At 48.7% G+C, this 12461-nt stretch overlaps 1 protein-coding gene across 1 annotated transcript in view; it reads right to left on the reverse strand.

Moving 5' to 3' along the window:
* Positions 1-12461, reverse strand: part of EXD3 (exonuclease 3'-5' domain containing 3) — a 288632-nt gene that overhangs the window by 117720 nt on the left and 158451 nt on the right. Inside the window, 1 exon segment of the mRNA XM_061479599.1 lies at positions 11608-11739. Coding sequence (XP_061335583.1) covers positions 11608-11739 — 132 coding nt within the window.

Here is a 12461-nt window from a genome sequence, read left to right on the forward strand (position 1 = left end):
CAGCAGACCCTCAGTGATCCTCAAGTGTTTTTCTGCCTCTCCTCTGCAAATGGCATGTAGAGCCCAGCTCATTTAGACATCATTCACGTTCTTACTTGTAACCCATAAATACCACTGTAACACCACTACACATCCAGAAGCAATGAAATTGTCCTACCTCTGATACAGATAGAACCTGCCTTAATTTTTCAAAGCCTTCACAATTTTTCTTTCACTTTCAAAAAGGTTATTTTTCACACTGAAATGCATTAACGCCTCAAACTAGTGGGAATACTTTCCACCTACCCTTTTTCCTCTATTTATTCCGTGTCCTTTACCGACACGGCTATCTCTCTCCTGCCAAGCAACCGGCTCCATACGCATGGATGAGTCTTTGCAACTGAAAAAATAACTAGGCTGATGCAGCTTAGGTAGGAGAATCTGAGTGTGTGCATTCCTCCTGCGGCTGGCCCCAGGAAAAGGACACCCTGCCACTTCTAAACCTGGGAGGTCTTTGAGAGTTTGGCAGAGCTCCCCTGGGAGGCCCGTCATTAGCCATTTAAAACTGGCTATAGTATAGGGCTGAATTGAAGCCTTGGACAAAGCCCCTGCAGAGCTATCTGTCAGGAAAGGCTCCCGATACTGGCAGGGGCTGTTAACAGTAACAATGATGACAATATAGTGGGGATTTTGAGGGGTGGGGACTTCAAAGAAACCCTAAAGAGGTATTTTTCATTAAGAAGTAAGAAAGCAGCTGAGTATTGTTTTTGGCACTGCAGCTGAATATGAATGTTACTGCAGTAAGTCACAGATCAGCGACAGCACAGACACCAATTTAAAGATGCATGGGCTGCTTTTCTGTGCTGTTCTCATCACATCGGGATCACATTACTTGGCCAAGGCAGCAGCTCTTGGACCATCCCTCATGCTCATTATCTCGGGATCCTCCAGTGCTTATAAAGATCAATAAGCATCCAGCAAGCCCGTTACAACAGCTACTACGTGCCACTGCTGTGATGGCAGCACGGTGCCTGCTGCAGACACAGTCCAGTGCCAGTGCCAGGTTAGTTCAGGGTTACAGCCCGGGCATGTTGGCCACCCTCAGCCTCCCCACCAGCTCAAATCAGGAGCAAGCCTGTGTCTTTGTGCAAGAATGACCGTGGCTGGTAGGCAGGAAGGGTCAGGAAGGGGCTGTTGATTCACAGGGACTTTGCACTGAAACTCCAAATCTGTGGTTTCACCAGGGAGAAAAGGAAAATTACAAAGAAAGCATAAGCTGGTTTCTATGAAACACTCCTGCTACAGCAAGTCCTTCTCCTATCCATGAGAATTAACTAATCACAGACTGGTTTGGGTTGAAGGGACCCTAAGGTTCACCCAGTTCCAACCCCCTGCCACGGGCAGGGTCACCTTCCACTAGAGCAGGTTGCTTCAAGCCCCATCCAACCTGGCCTTGAACACTGCCAGGGATGACTCTGATTCTATCTCTTCCTGAGCAACCATGCAGCTCAGGAGCCCCATCCCACCATAACCACCTGTGGTTTGTGTTCCTTTGAACACTTCTCCCCCAAACAGGCAAACCCTAAAGCTATCCTATCCAGTCAGCACAGAGAGAGTGCCCGCAGGCTGTGCGGAGCAGATTGACTTTCACACCTCGCTGGCCACACAGAAGAAACCCAACCTAAACAGCGTAACTTTGCATAACCGATTATTTTCACTGGGGTAATCTGAGCCCTCCAGTAATGCCACCAAATGCTGCTGATCCCAGGAAGGCCCCGCTCCCGGGAGGAACAGCCCAACTGCAGGAGACAGCTCGAGCGAAGGCTTGTCAGGGCGAGGGAGGGCTGGTCCCTGCTGTGGGATGGGATTATCCTGGGAGCAGAGGCTCAATCCTTCAGCACAGGCTGGTGTCTGCACTGATGGAAGCACAAACAACATTTTAGTGCCCAACTCAGTTATATTGTCAGAAACGAGTGTGCAAAACCAAGCACAGGGCAGCACAGCAGCCGGAGCTGCTGGTGTGCAAGAAGCTGTCGGGCTTTACTTGATGTCCTTTTAACTTTCTTTTTCATAGTGTCCCACACATTTTGAGAGGCTTCAGCTTTCAGGCTAACTCCCCAGTGACCTATTATCCTTGCAAATCAATCACTCCAGCCTGTCACCAAACAGCCATTCACATGACCTTGTTTGCAGGGAACTGTGTTCCTCCTCTGACTCCTCTGTCACCAACTTCCCTCTCTCCAACCACCAGCTCATTTCCTCCTGCAGGACCCTGCTCAGTGATCTCCCCATCTTCAAGTCCATGCAATGAGACTGGGAAATTAAAACCCCAGCAGCTGAGGAGGTGAGGGGTCTGCCCATACCTGTGCAGGACCTCCCTGCCCACTGCCATGCCCCAGGATCATGCTGCCAGAGGTGAAGCGGTCCATGCCATCGGTGCACCTGAGATGTAACCTGCTTCTGCAGTTCCTCCTACAAAACACTGATCCAGCTGCAAGCTGGAACTCCCATTTCAGCCAGATCAGTCTCAACATGGAATCATGCAGGACTGGTTTGGTTTAGAAAGGCCCTTAAAGTTCATCCAGCTCCAACCCCTGCCACGGGCAGGGACACCTTCCACTAGAGCAGCTTGCTCCAAGCCCCTGTGTCCAACCTGGCCTTGAACACTGCCAGGGATGGGGCAGCCACAGCTTCTCTGGGCACCCTGTGCCAGCGCCTCAGCACCCTCACAGGGAAGAGCTTCTGCCTAAGAGCTCATCTAAATAGCATTTTGGCACAGGGTGTCATCTCGCACAATTAATAATGCAATGAATAACAGATACAGTTCATTTTATGCCAATAGGAAGCTACACAGTTTAATGCCTAAAGGTCTTCAGATAAACGCTATTGAGCAATTACAGATCTGGCAAACTCTAGGACGAAGCCACGTTTGTGTAGCTCAGTGAATAATGCTGACTCAAACAAAAGCTTCGAAAACTGCCTAAAGATCACACATTCTTCTGAGGGAACAAAGGTCTGCAGCTGGAATTACAGCTGCCCGGGTAAACCCTGCACATCTTGGATGACTGCAAAACTGTCCCTTCCCCATGAACTAGGATTTAGCTGCATTTGCAACAACAGGACAATGGTTTTGTGCCGGATTCTCAACAGCAGTAGGGAAAACATTGCTGTGATACTCCCTGTGCTGCAAGATGGCCACAGCAAACTGTTAGGAGGCTCCTGTCTGACACCGTTCAATCATCTTGAGATGGGAAGTGAAAATAAAAGCATGGAGGTCTTCTGGATGGTTCCTATCAATTCACTTCAGCTGAAGCCCTAATGAAGCTGGTCACTCCATGGCGAAAACAGGAGCTTCGACACGCCATTATTTAACTTCAAATGTAGAAGGTCTCTCAAATAAAGAGACACAGTGATAACAATGCTGGTTTATATGTAGGATTATCATTCTGGGAACCCCCCAGTATAAATACACAGCCATTCAAGCAGAAGGAGTTGGACATCCCATCCTTACCATGGCATACAAACGAAGAGCATTATGAGGGCACCAATGTCAAAAAGGAGAAGAAACTCCACAGCGCATAAAACATGGGAATTTTGACTTTTTGACACAGTCAATCCACTGAACCCTGCCCTCAGGAGGCACAGGGGACTGGAGACCAACAGAACTTAAACTGGCTACAAATTTCTTGGTTTCTCATGACATTTGAGAGAAAACATAGGGACAGTTTCTTCGGGACACAGGGGAGTTATAGCTGTGTCACTGCCTTCTCCAGAGAGTTCTGTCCTTTCCTTACAGTCACTCCATCACTGTCACCCACTGACCTTTCATTACTTTCTCCCAGTGCACCAACATCACTGCTGACCAATGCACAATCTGGCCAAACCCACGAGAGGAAGAAAAAGCCTTGCACAGAACTGTATGAAAGGACATTTACTCTGCACTACATTGTGTCTTCTTTTCTATGCTAGTCTAAATACAAGTGCTGTTTTCCCTGCCAATCGTTGTTTGCTTGTGCTGTTTCCACTGGCTAAAACCAGCATTTTTCCAGCTCGTGTTGCCCTCCAGGAAAAAACACACATTCATACCTTTCTTGCACTTAGCACAGGGGAACAAAACTGGTTCCCAGGAATAGGGATGACTTCCTCAAAAGAAAAACATTTGCTGTCAGCTGAGGTTTGACCTCTAATGGCTGATTTGGCATCACCATTTTGAGCAGTGTAACACATAACACCGTGCAAAATGAACAGCTTCCCCCACCTCCACGTTTAACAACCGCCCATGGCTTTGCAAGTGACAATAAGGGAATACACAGAGCGACCAAAAGCTCGGGTCCAGTCTCTCACACATGTCCACAAAATGAACCTAAAGACAAAGATCTGTAAAGGAAACTTCAGTGAAAATCAAGCTTCCTCAGACACTGAGAAAGAAAGTCTGCAACATGAGACCGTCTTCCTTGAAGAAACACAGCTGATGGGCTGCATTCCCATATCTGACTTCCACTGGTCTGTGTAAAACATAAACTTCACGCTAACCTTATGAAAACAGTCAACATGCTGGAGAGAGACAACAGTCTGCTCCGAGCTGGTGAAAGGGGGAAAAAAAGCTCTCAGGCTGTCATTCTTCCCTTGCTGTGACCTTCATGCTCCACTGAATTTCTGAAGATACTGAAATCTTGGCAGGGAAGTGTACAGTCTGTGGGAACCAGGCAGCACTGTCCAGGCTCGCTGCTGAGAATTAGGCCCAGGCGAGCCCTTTCTTTGGGTGGCTCTGAGCTCTGCCTGGGCAGCAGTGGGGTGCTGAGAATCTGACAGGATTGGTGCTGCCTGCACTCGTGTGTTGTGAGGCAGAGCCGGGATGGTCAGTGTGCTGCCCACCCTCCTGCCCTGTACCCATGAGCTGGGGCTCGCTCAGCTCACACTGGGATCTGGGAACTGGGAGGAGTCCCACTGCTTTACAGTGCCCCTGTGTTCCTGCACGTAACAGCGACCACTCACAGTCAGCTCTCACTGTGGTTTATAGAGCCTCAGAGATCAGCAAATCCAAATCTCAACTGGAGACTCGAAAGGAGTGCAATTTGCCACGACAAATTATCACAAACCCTGATGCTGTTTAATGACCCCGGTGTAGAGGCACTCAACTGAAGAGAGCTGCATCTCTGAATGAACGGCTGCTGCGCAGGGGCTAGGTGCATTCACGACTCAATGCTCACATTCAGACAGTCCCGGGACAAGCACCTTTTGAGGTCAATTCCCTCCCTCAACAATGTCTGTAGAGGCAGAATAATACCAGCTGTGCTTCCTGGCCAGAGTCTGGCAGCACAAGTTGCAGATTACATCTAAATTGCCAAGCCCAGGATAAACAAAAAGATTAAGAGGGCCTTACCCTTTGTGTTGAACAATCACACTCTGAAGCAAGAAATCACAGCCTACGGAGTGGGCAGGCACTGGGCTGAGTTTCCCGTTCGGGTGAAGGGCTGGTGAGGAGTAAGCAGCTAACTCACACATCTGGGGAAACCACACATGCTCTTAATCACAGGTTTTCCTGACCTGTAGGCACTGACAAATTGCATCCTATGGATGAACTTTTTATTAAACCACAGAAGGTTTCAAAACTGTATTCTCCCTCGCAGCATTCCAAAGTCGACAAAATCCAGCGCACATGACCCTTCTTAATTCTTCATTTAGACGGTGACACAGCCCTTTCCAAAGAGATTTCAAGGCTGAGAGGAAGCAAATAGGGACAAGATGTTACGTCAGTGGAAGGCATCTCAAAATGAGCCACAGGCTTCAAGAACTGACATTTTAGAAACTCTTTGATGATCACCTCAGCCCCATTTCAGTGGCAGATCCTCTTTGTCCTAAGTGACTCCTGAGACAAACCCCTCGCTGTCTGCTGGGCCTGAAATACGCAGCCTTTACATTCTACTGGTTTTCCACTGTGCGTGGGGAAGGACATTTAAAAGAATAAAACGACTGTTGCTCAGGCCAGGAAAGGTGACCACAAAACAAAACTGCCCCAGTCCCAGTTCCATGCCATGCGAGAGCAGGGAGATAGCTGCTCAGCTCACAAGTTAGTGAGAAAGATGATGTCTGGCAGTTCTCATCATCATCTGGACCGATAGAGCAACCCACATAAAAGGAACAAAAAAGCCTGCTGATCAGATTGGTGTGACAGAGGCTCATGAGAGACATGCACATTTTCAATCTAAATGACAGCTCGAGGGATCTATATTACTAATTATCGACTAATATTGCCTGAGTTCCCAGGCTGGCTTCAAAGGTTCTTGCAAAGTGCCCCAAGCAGAGGGTTTTTCATCTAATCATAAGGCCTTTTGCTTTGTCCCTGCTAAATGGATTGCTCCATACTGGGCTCCCTCTGCGTAACTCGGCTTGCACATGATGAGCTTTGCAGCGATGAAATTTGGTACCTCAACCACAAACCCAGCAACATTTGCAGCAACTGTTAGAACACTTCTGCACCTCGCCTCGTGTAAAAAGCAAAGGTGGTTTCCTCTGTTCCTCCCCCTCCTCCTAATCCCATGGTAACACCTTTCGCAAAGGCTGGGCCTTTGAAACTGAGAGAGCAGGGAAGGGGGGGAGAGATACCAGATCTCCAGACAATGAAATAAAGCAGCTATCTCTCACATCCTGCGGCGCTCAGGCTGAGGTCATAAGTTAAACAGGACATCAGAATAGGTGATGTAATTTGCTTATTTAGGATCAGAGCATTCAGTGAAGTGGAAGAGACAACCTGTTTGAATTTGGAGATAATCCCATAATAAATGCAGAGCTGTTCAGCTGCAGAAACTGCAGCTGGAGTCTGGGATGGTTCTTTCCTCCCTGCACATTTATTTTTGCAGGGGATATAACTGCATTCTTCCTTGCAGGAAAGCCTTGAAACCTCACCTGGGATCAGCCTCCCATTGCATTAGGTATTGTTCAAACAGGGTCCCTGCCCCAGACAGCAGAAAGGTTAAAGGGTCAAGTCAAACAGAGGGTGGGAAAGGAAGGAGAGGCCCAAAGGGAGGCAAGAAGGTGGCATGGCCCCACCGCGGGATCCAGGTCTCCCAGCCTGCTGCCTCCCTGCCAAAGAGCAAAGCTCTGGGCTCAAAACTGAGCTGAGCAGCAGTTACACTTTCAAGTAAAGCACAAGCCAGCTTTGTGGAAGGCAGGCACGCTCCAAGGCTGTCTGCAGAGCCCCAGACCAGCAAGGATTCTACTGCAGAGTTCCCAACCTTTAATGACAAGGTTCTTCTAGAAGAGGGGCAATTTCTCAGCCATCCTGTACAACACTGAACACACGGCTTTCCCTTCAGCCCGTCAGGACTAACACTTGTGATGCACAGATTTAAAGCTAACAACTTGCACTGTTTATCTCCTCAGTTTATCAGTACTCAAAGCCTAACTTCACCCTGCCTGTGCCGCTCAGAGCAGCATTTCTCACAGCTGAGCCCTGCCAGCCCCTTGCCTGAGCTTATCTTCAGTGTTTTCCCAGTGACAAGCAGTCGGCTGGGCCAGACAGCAGACCCCAGCCAAGGGAAGGAAAACGTCCTGGGTACCTTGGGCTGCCCGAGAAAAAGCAGTCCAGAGAGGCATCGCTCACAGCGACAGGTCAGTGGTGCTGTCACATGGGCTTCAGATGGACCGTGCTTGCATGGAAAAGCCAGATGGAAAAAGCCAAGCCAGTCACTCAGGTAATATCTGCCAAAACAGAATCAGCATAGAATTCCAGACTGGTTTGGGTTGGAAGGGACCTTAAAGCTCATCCAGCTCCAACCCCTGCCACAGGCAGGGACACCTTCCACTAGAGCAGCTTGCTCCAAGCCCCTGTGTCCAACCTGGCCTTGAACACTGCCAGGGATGGGGCAGCCACAGCTTCTCTGGGCACCCTGTGCCAGCGCCTCAGCACCCTCACAGGGAAGAGCTTCTGCCTAAGAGCTCATCTCAGTCTCCCCTCGGGCAGGTTAAAGCCATTCCCCTTGGCCTGTCCCTACATCCCTTGTCCCAAGCCCCTCTCCAGCTTTCCTGGAGCCCCTTCAGGCACTGGAGCTGCTCTCAGGTCTCCCCTTCAGGAGCCTTCTCTTCTCCAGGCTGCCCCAGCCCAGCTCTCTCAGCCTGGCTCCAGAGCAGAGCTGCTCCAGCCCTCGCAGCATCTCCATGGCGTTCCTAATTTCGAGTTTCCTTACAACACTGGACTGGAGCTCCAGTCTTCCTCCTGCACTACCAGGCCATACCCAGGCATCAAACATGCCCCATTCTCAGACACCACATCTGAGCAAGAGTGGCAGCAGCACCAAGAGTGCTGGGAGAGAAGCTCCTGCTCAGATGGACAGACCTGTGAGAGGAGCCTAAGTTTCAAACCCTCTACAAAATAACCCCGATATCGGATGTCAGTGTCTGTAACTGTCAACATACCATACAGTAGGTCATTTTCAGCAGGTCTGGGGTTTGTTCTTTCTTAAATGCAAGTTCTGTGTCAGAACTTCCTCCAAGTTTCCAACAGCTGAAAGATCACTGATCTTTCATTCCAGCCACTTTGCTGGCTGCCCTAGGGCTGCCTACAGCAGCTCCTGACAGCTCCACAAAGCTCTTCCTGACTAGTGTAAAGGACCAAAGTGCTGAATTTATCATGTAAGGACACCCTCCAGCATGTATTTCACATCACCTCTTTCTGAAGGAGCTACTTTTGGATATCTGAAAAGAAGAAAGAAAAGCTGTATACTAGACATTCAAATGCATGCAGAGGAGACAGACAAAAGACATTTGCATTTCAAATAGAGGCAATGGGTTCATTTCAAATATTTTAAGGCTATGAAATGTAGCACTTCTTGGTGGGGGGTCTCTTGCATGTCACCAAAAGACAGAATTCACCTTATTTTCACTCAGCCCCTCTAACATGTTCCTCACTGAAGGCAACACCAGACCCAGCTAAAGCTTCTGTGCACCGGTAACTTCTCCATGGCCACCAGTCTTAAACGCAGCACTTGAGAGACACATGCAAAGAGAAGATCACACTTGGCAGGCCACAGCCAGCAGCAGCCTCCACTGCTGGGGCCTTTAACCAAGCGACCACGTCAAAGCCTATTTCTGAGAGCAGAAATGCTGAGAAGCCCCGGGTGAAGCTCTCCGTGCACTTGATGCTCTGAGTCAGACAGAAATAACTGGTATTTGCCATTGTTTTAACAGACAAAGGCAGTATTTTGGCAGGGTTACAAAGCAAGGCCATTCTTTATATCAGCAATCGAGAGACTGTTCATCCCTGCTGAGGAACCTGACAGAGGAAACATTTAACAGCAATCTTGGGTACAACATTGTATTGGGACCTATTTTTACCATGTGCTCTGCGCTACACGCATTAATTGTTACAGCAACAATATTTGCTGACATATTCACTCAAATCATTTACAGAGTAGAAGCCCAAGAGACAAAACAAGCCCTTGCTCCACGAGACAGAGAGAGTCAGGCAGGATGCCACATTGCTTCCTGTGACACACAGAAAACCCTTATCTACAAGGGATGATCGCGCCGATAACCCAGCCCAGCGCCTGGTGAGCACCGCAGCGCTGTCCCTGGCTGCTGGGCCCCAGGGTCAGACACCGGCCGAGCTCCATAGGGGTGAGGAAGGAGGGAATGGCCCAGGTTATGGATCACTATCACCCGGCCTCCTTCTGCTGAGCCGGTGTCCTCAGCATCAGAAGACATGGAGCTGCTGCAGCAAGTCCAGAGGAGGCCATGAGGATGATGCGGGGCTGGAGCAGCTCCCAGCCGGGTTTACAGACAATGTTTCAGGGAGAGCTTACAAAAGAAGTGCTGAGGCCTCTGATGGCCACAGTGGCCCCAGAGCACCCTCTTGAAAGCAGAAATTGGCCAGTTTTGACGAGGGCAGTCAATCCTCTGCAGTTTTGCACTGAGATCTTTTGCACCCTGCTGCCCACTGCTCCCTACACAGACACAACAGGAGCTACAGCACCGGGCACCACACACAGCTCGAGAGCTTGGACTGTCCTTGAGAGCAACAGCAATGTGAAACTCGCACAGTCTGTAGGGGACATCTGGACAAAACCAGTTCAAAATGCCACAGACCAAATGTAGGTAAATACAGGATTCAGAACCCAGAGCTGTTTGACAAATAGTAGTATCTTCCCATGGCTAATGGTATAAAACACGCAGCTGTTCCACCACCACAATTTACAGGGAAGGCATTTCTTCTGGAAGTAAGGGAACACTTCGTATATATTCCTAGCCAGACTCATTACTCTATTTATATTGTAAAATAAGACAGCATGGACTAAAAAGCCATACAGTTAAACAGTTCCATGCTCCAGATCATGGGCAAGAGGTCACTTTTCTATCGTGTGTTGCAGTCATCTGCATTTCTTACAGGTATCACGCAGTTTTCTGCAGCATGTTTTTCTGTGTGTGCTGATTCCTGTGGTATTTCAGCACCCATCAGGAAGGACACTGCTATTTTATAGGATCTCAGGGACCCGGAGAATCCATGACGTTTCTTAAAGGTTTCTTTAAAATAGCAAAGAAGCCAGCGTGCCACTTTCTAACAACTGCAATCTGTTCTTGGCACAATAAAGCTACAAGACTGAACAGAGTATCTTATCTCTGAATATACACATTTATCCTGAAGGAAGACCAACCCGCTATACACCGATCTAATCTGCATGGTGCTACACCATCCTCCTCTTACAGACACCCCACACAGGTGGACAACTCTCATGCTCTCTATAAATTACAGATGGAGTTTCAAGGACTGACACCAGATATGAACAGAGGTCTAGAAAATGCTCTGTGGAGCGTCTGCTCTGGAGTCATTGCTATTCCTACACCACTTGTGCAGTTCCACCAGGCCAGAAGACCCCGTGAGCTCGACCACAAGGCACTGAGCCAGGCTTCCCTCAAGTGCTCAGCTCGCTTGTTTATTCCTAAGAGAAAGCTCCTTTTCCAGCCAGATTTGCAGTTTCTTCTTTTTCTCTCTTTAAGCACTGATAAGATGAGAGATGTTGAAGCTGCAAGTTGGGCTCTATTACAGTTTTGGAAAGGATAAGTTTCAGCGTGTTACTGTAACAAACACAGGAGTGAAACTGGACGAGATGGAGATTTGAGCTAACGCTATTAAAATTTCTCCTTAACAACAATGCAGAGATACCCAGTGCCAAACACGATCTGGAGCCATCGACCAGCATGGACATGAATGAACCTAGCAGCTTCTGCAAAAAAATTACAGTCCTAAAACCAAATCCTCCTATTAAAGTAATTAAGTGTTATCAGAATCACAGGGCCATAATTAAACATGCTTTATAATTAAAACAGCATGTGTCCTAGACAGGGAACACAGCAACAAAGAGACTAGGACCACGATACTCTGCCAAAACACATGCCAAGTACCAAAAATCAGAAAAGCAGCGAAGCTCGTAGCAGAGTGCCTCTGCTCTCCTGACATACCCATCCCCGCTCCCGAGGGGCACCAGAACACCCAGAACTCCTCACAGTAATGCAAGATGTTGCCAAAGTTCAAGCAGAAATCTTGGGAACCAAGTGGAAGACACTGAGTGCAAGACCCAAAAAGCTGAGGAATGGAACAAGCATGAACTTTAACTCAAACAAGCCTTGTCCTACCTGGCAGCGGCTGAAGATATCCGAGAGGGATACTTGAACATTGAAGTGCTTCAGAACCCGCAGGGCCTGTTCTTTTGCCTTTTCTGAGCTGTTCACTGAGAAACACCTTCCTTCTGCTACCTGGGACTGCAGCTTCAAGAGAGAAGGCAAAACCAAAAAAGACAATAAATGATGCACTCCAGACATGGAGATCTGGGGAGGGGGGGTGGTTATAAGACAATTGGTTTGGTTTTAATTACAAATAATTAAAGTTAGGATGTGTTTACAGTCTAAATGTTGATCTAACAAGCACAACTGGCAATATAACACTAAGCCACTGCTGCAATAGCTCCGAGACTACCGAAGCACTGCTGTATTTTATATATATATGAAACATGATTGCCCAAGTCCCCTTCAAGTTATGATGTGGTGGTGTGGTGCTGACAGGGGTAGCAAGAGGAAACTGAATTTAAACACAGCTTTCACATGGAACTTGGCCAGATCACACACAGTGTGCAAAAGCGTAATCGTAGAATCATGGAATGGTTTGGGCTGGAAGGGATCTTAAAGCTCATCCAGTTCCAACCCCTGCCACGGGCAGGGACCCCTTCCACTAGAGCAGCTTGCTCCAAGCCCCTGTGTCCAACCTGGCCTTGAACACTGCCAGGGATGGGGCAGCCACAGCTTCTCTGGGCACCCTGTGCCAGTGCCTCAGCACCCTCACAGGGAAGAGCTTCTGCCTAAGGGCTCATCTCAGTCTCCCCTCTGGCAGGTTAAAGCCATTCCCCTTGGCCTGTCCCTACATCCCTTGTCCCAAGCCCCTCTCCAGCTTTCCTGCAGCCCCTTCAGGCACTGGAGCTGCTCTCAGGTCTCCC

This window comes from Pezoporus flaviventris, unplaced genomic scaffold, assembly GCF_033815535.1.
Source record: "Pezoporus flaviventris isolate CSIRO_AGI_PZ_B2104156 unplaced genomic scaffold, CSIRO_AGI_Pfla_v1 ptg000154l, whole genome shotgun sequence".
NCBI classification, from domain to species: Eukaryota; Metazoa; Chordata; class Aves; order Psittaciformes; family Psittacidae; genus Pezoporus; species Pezoporus flaviventris.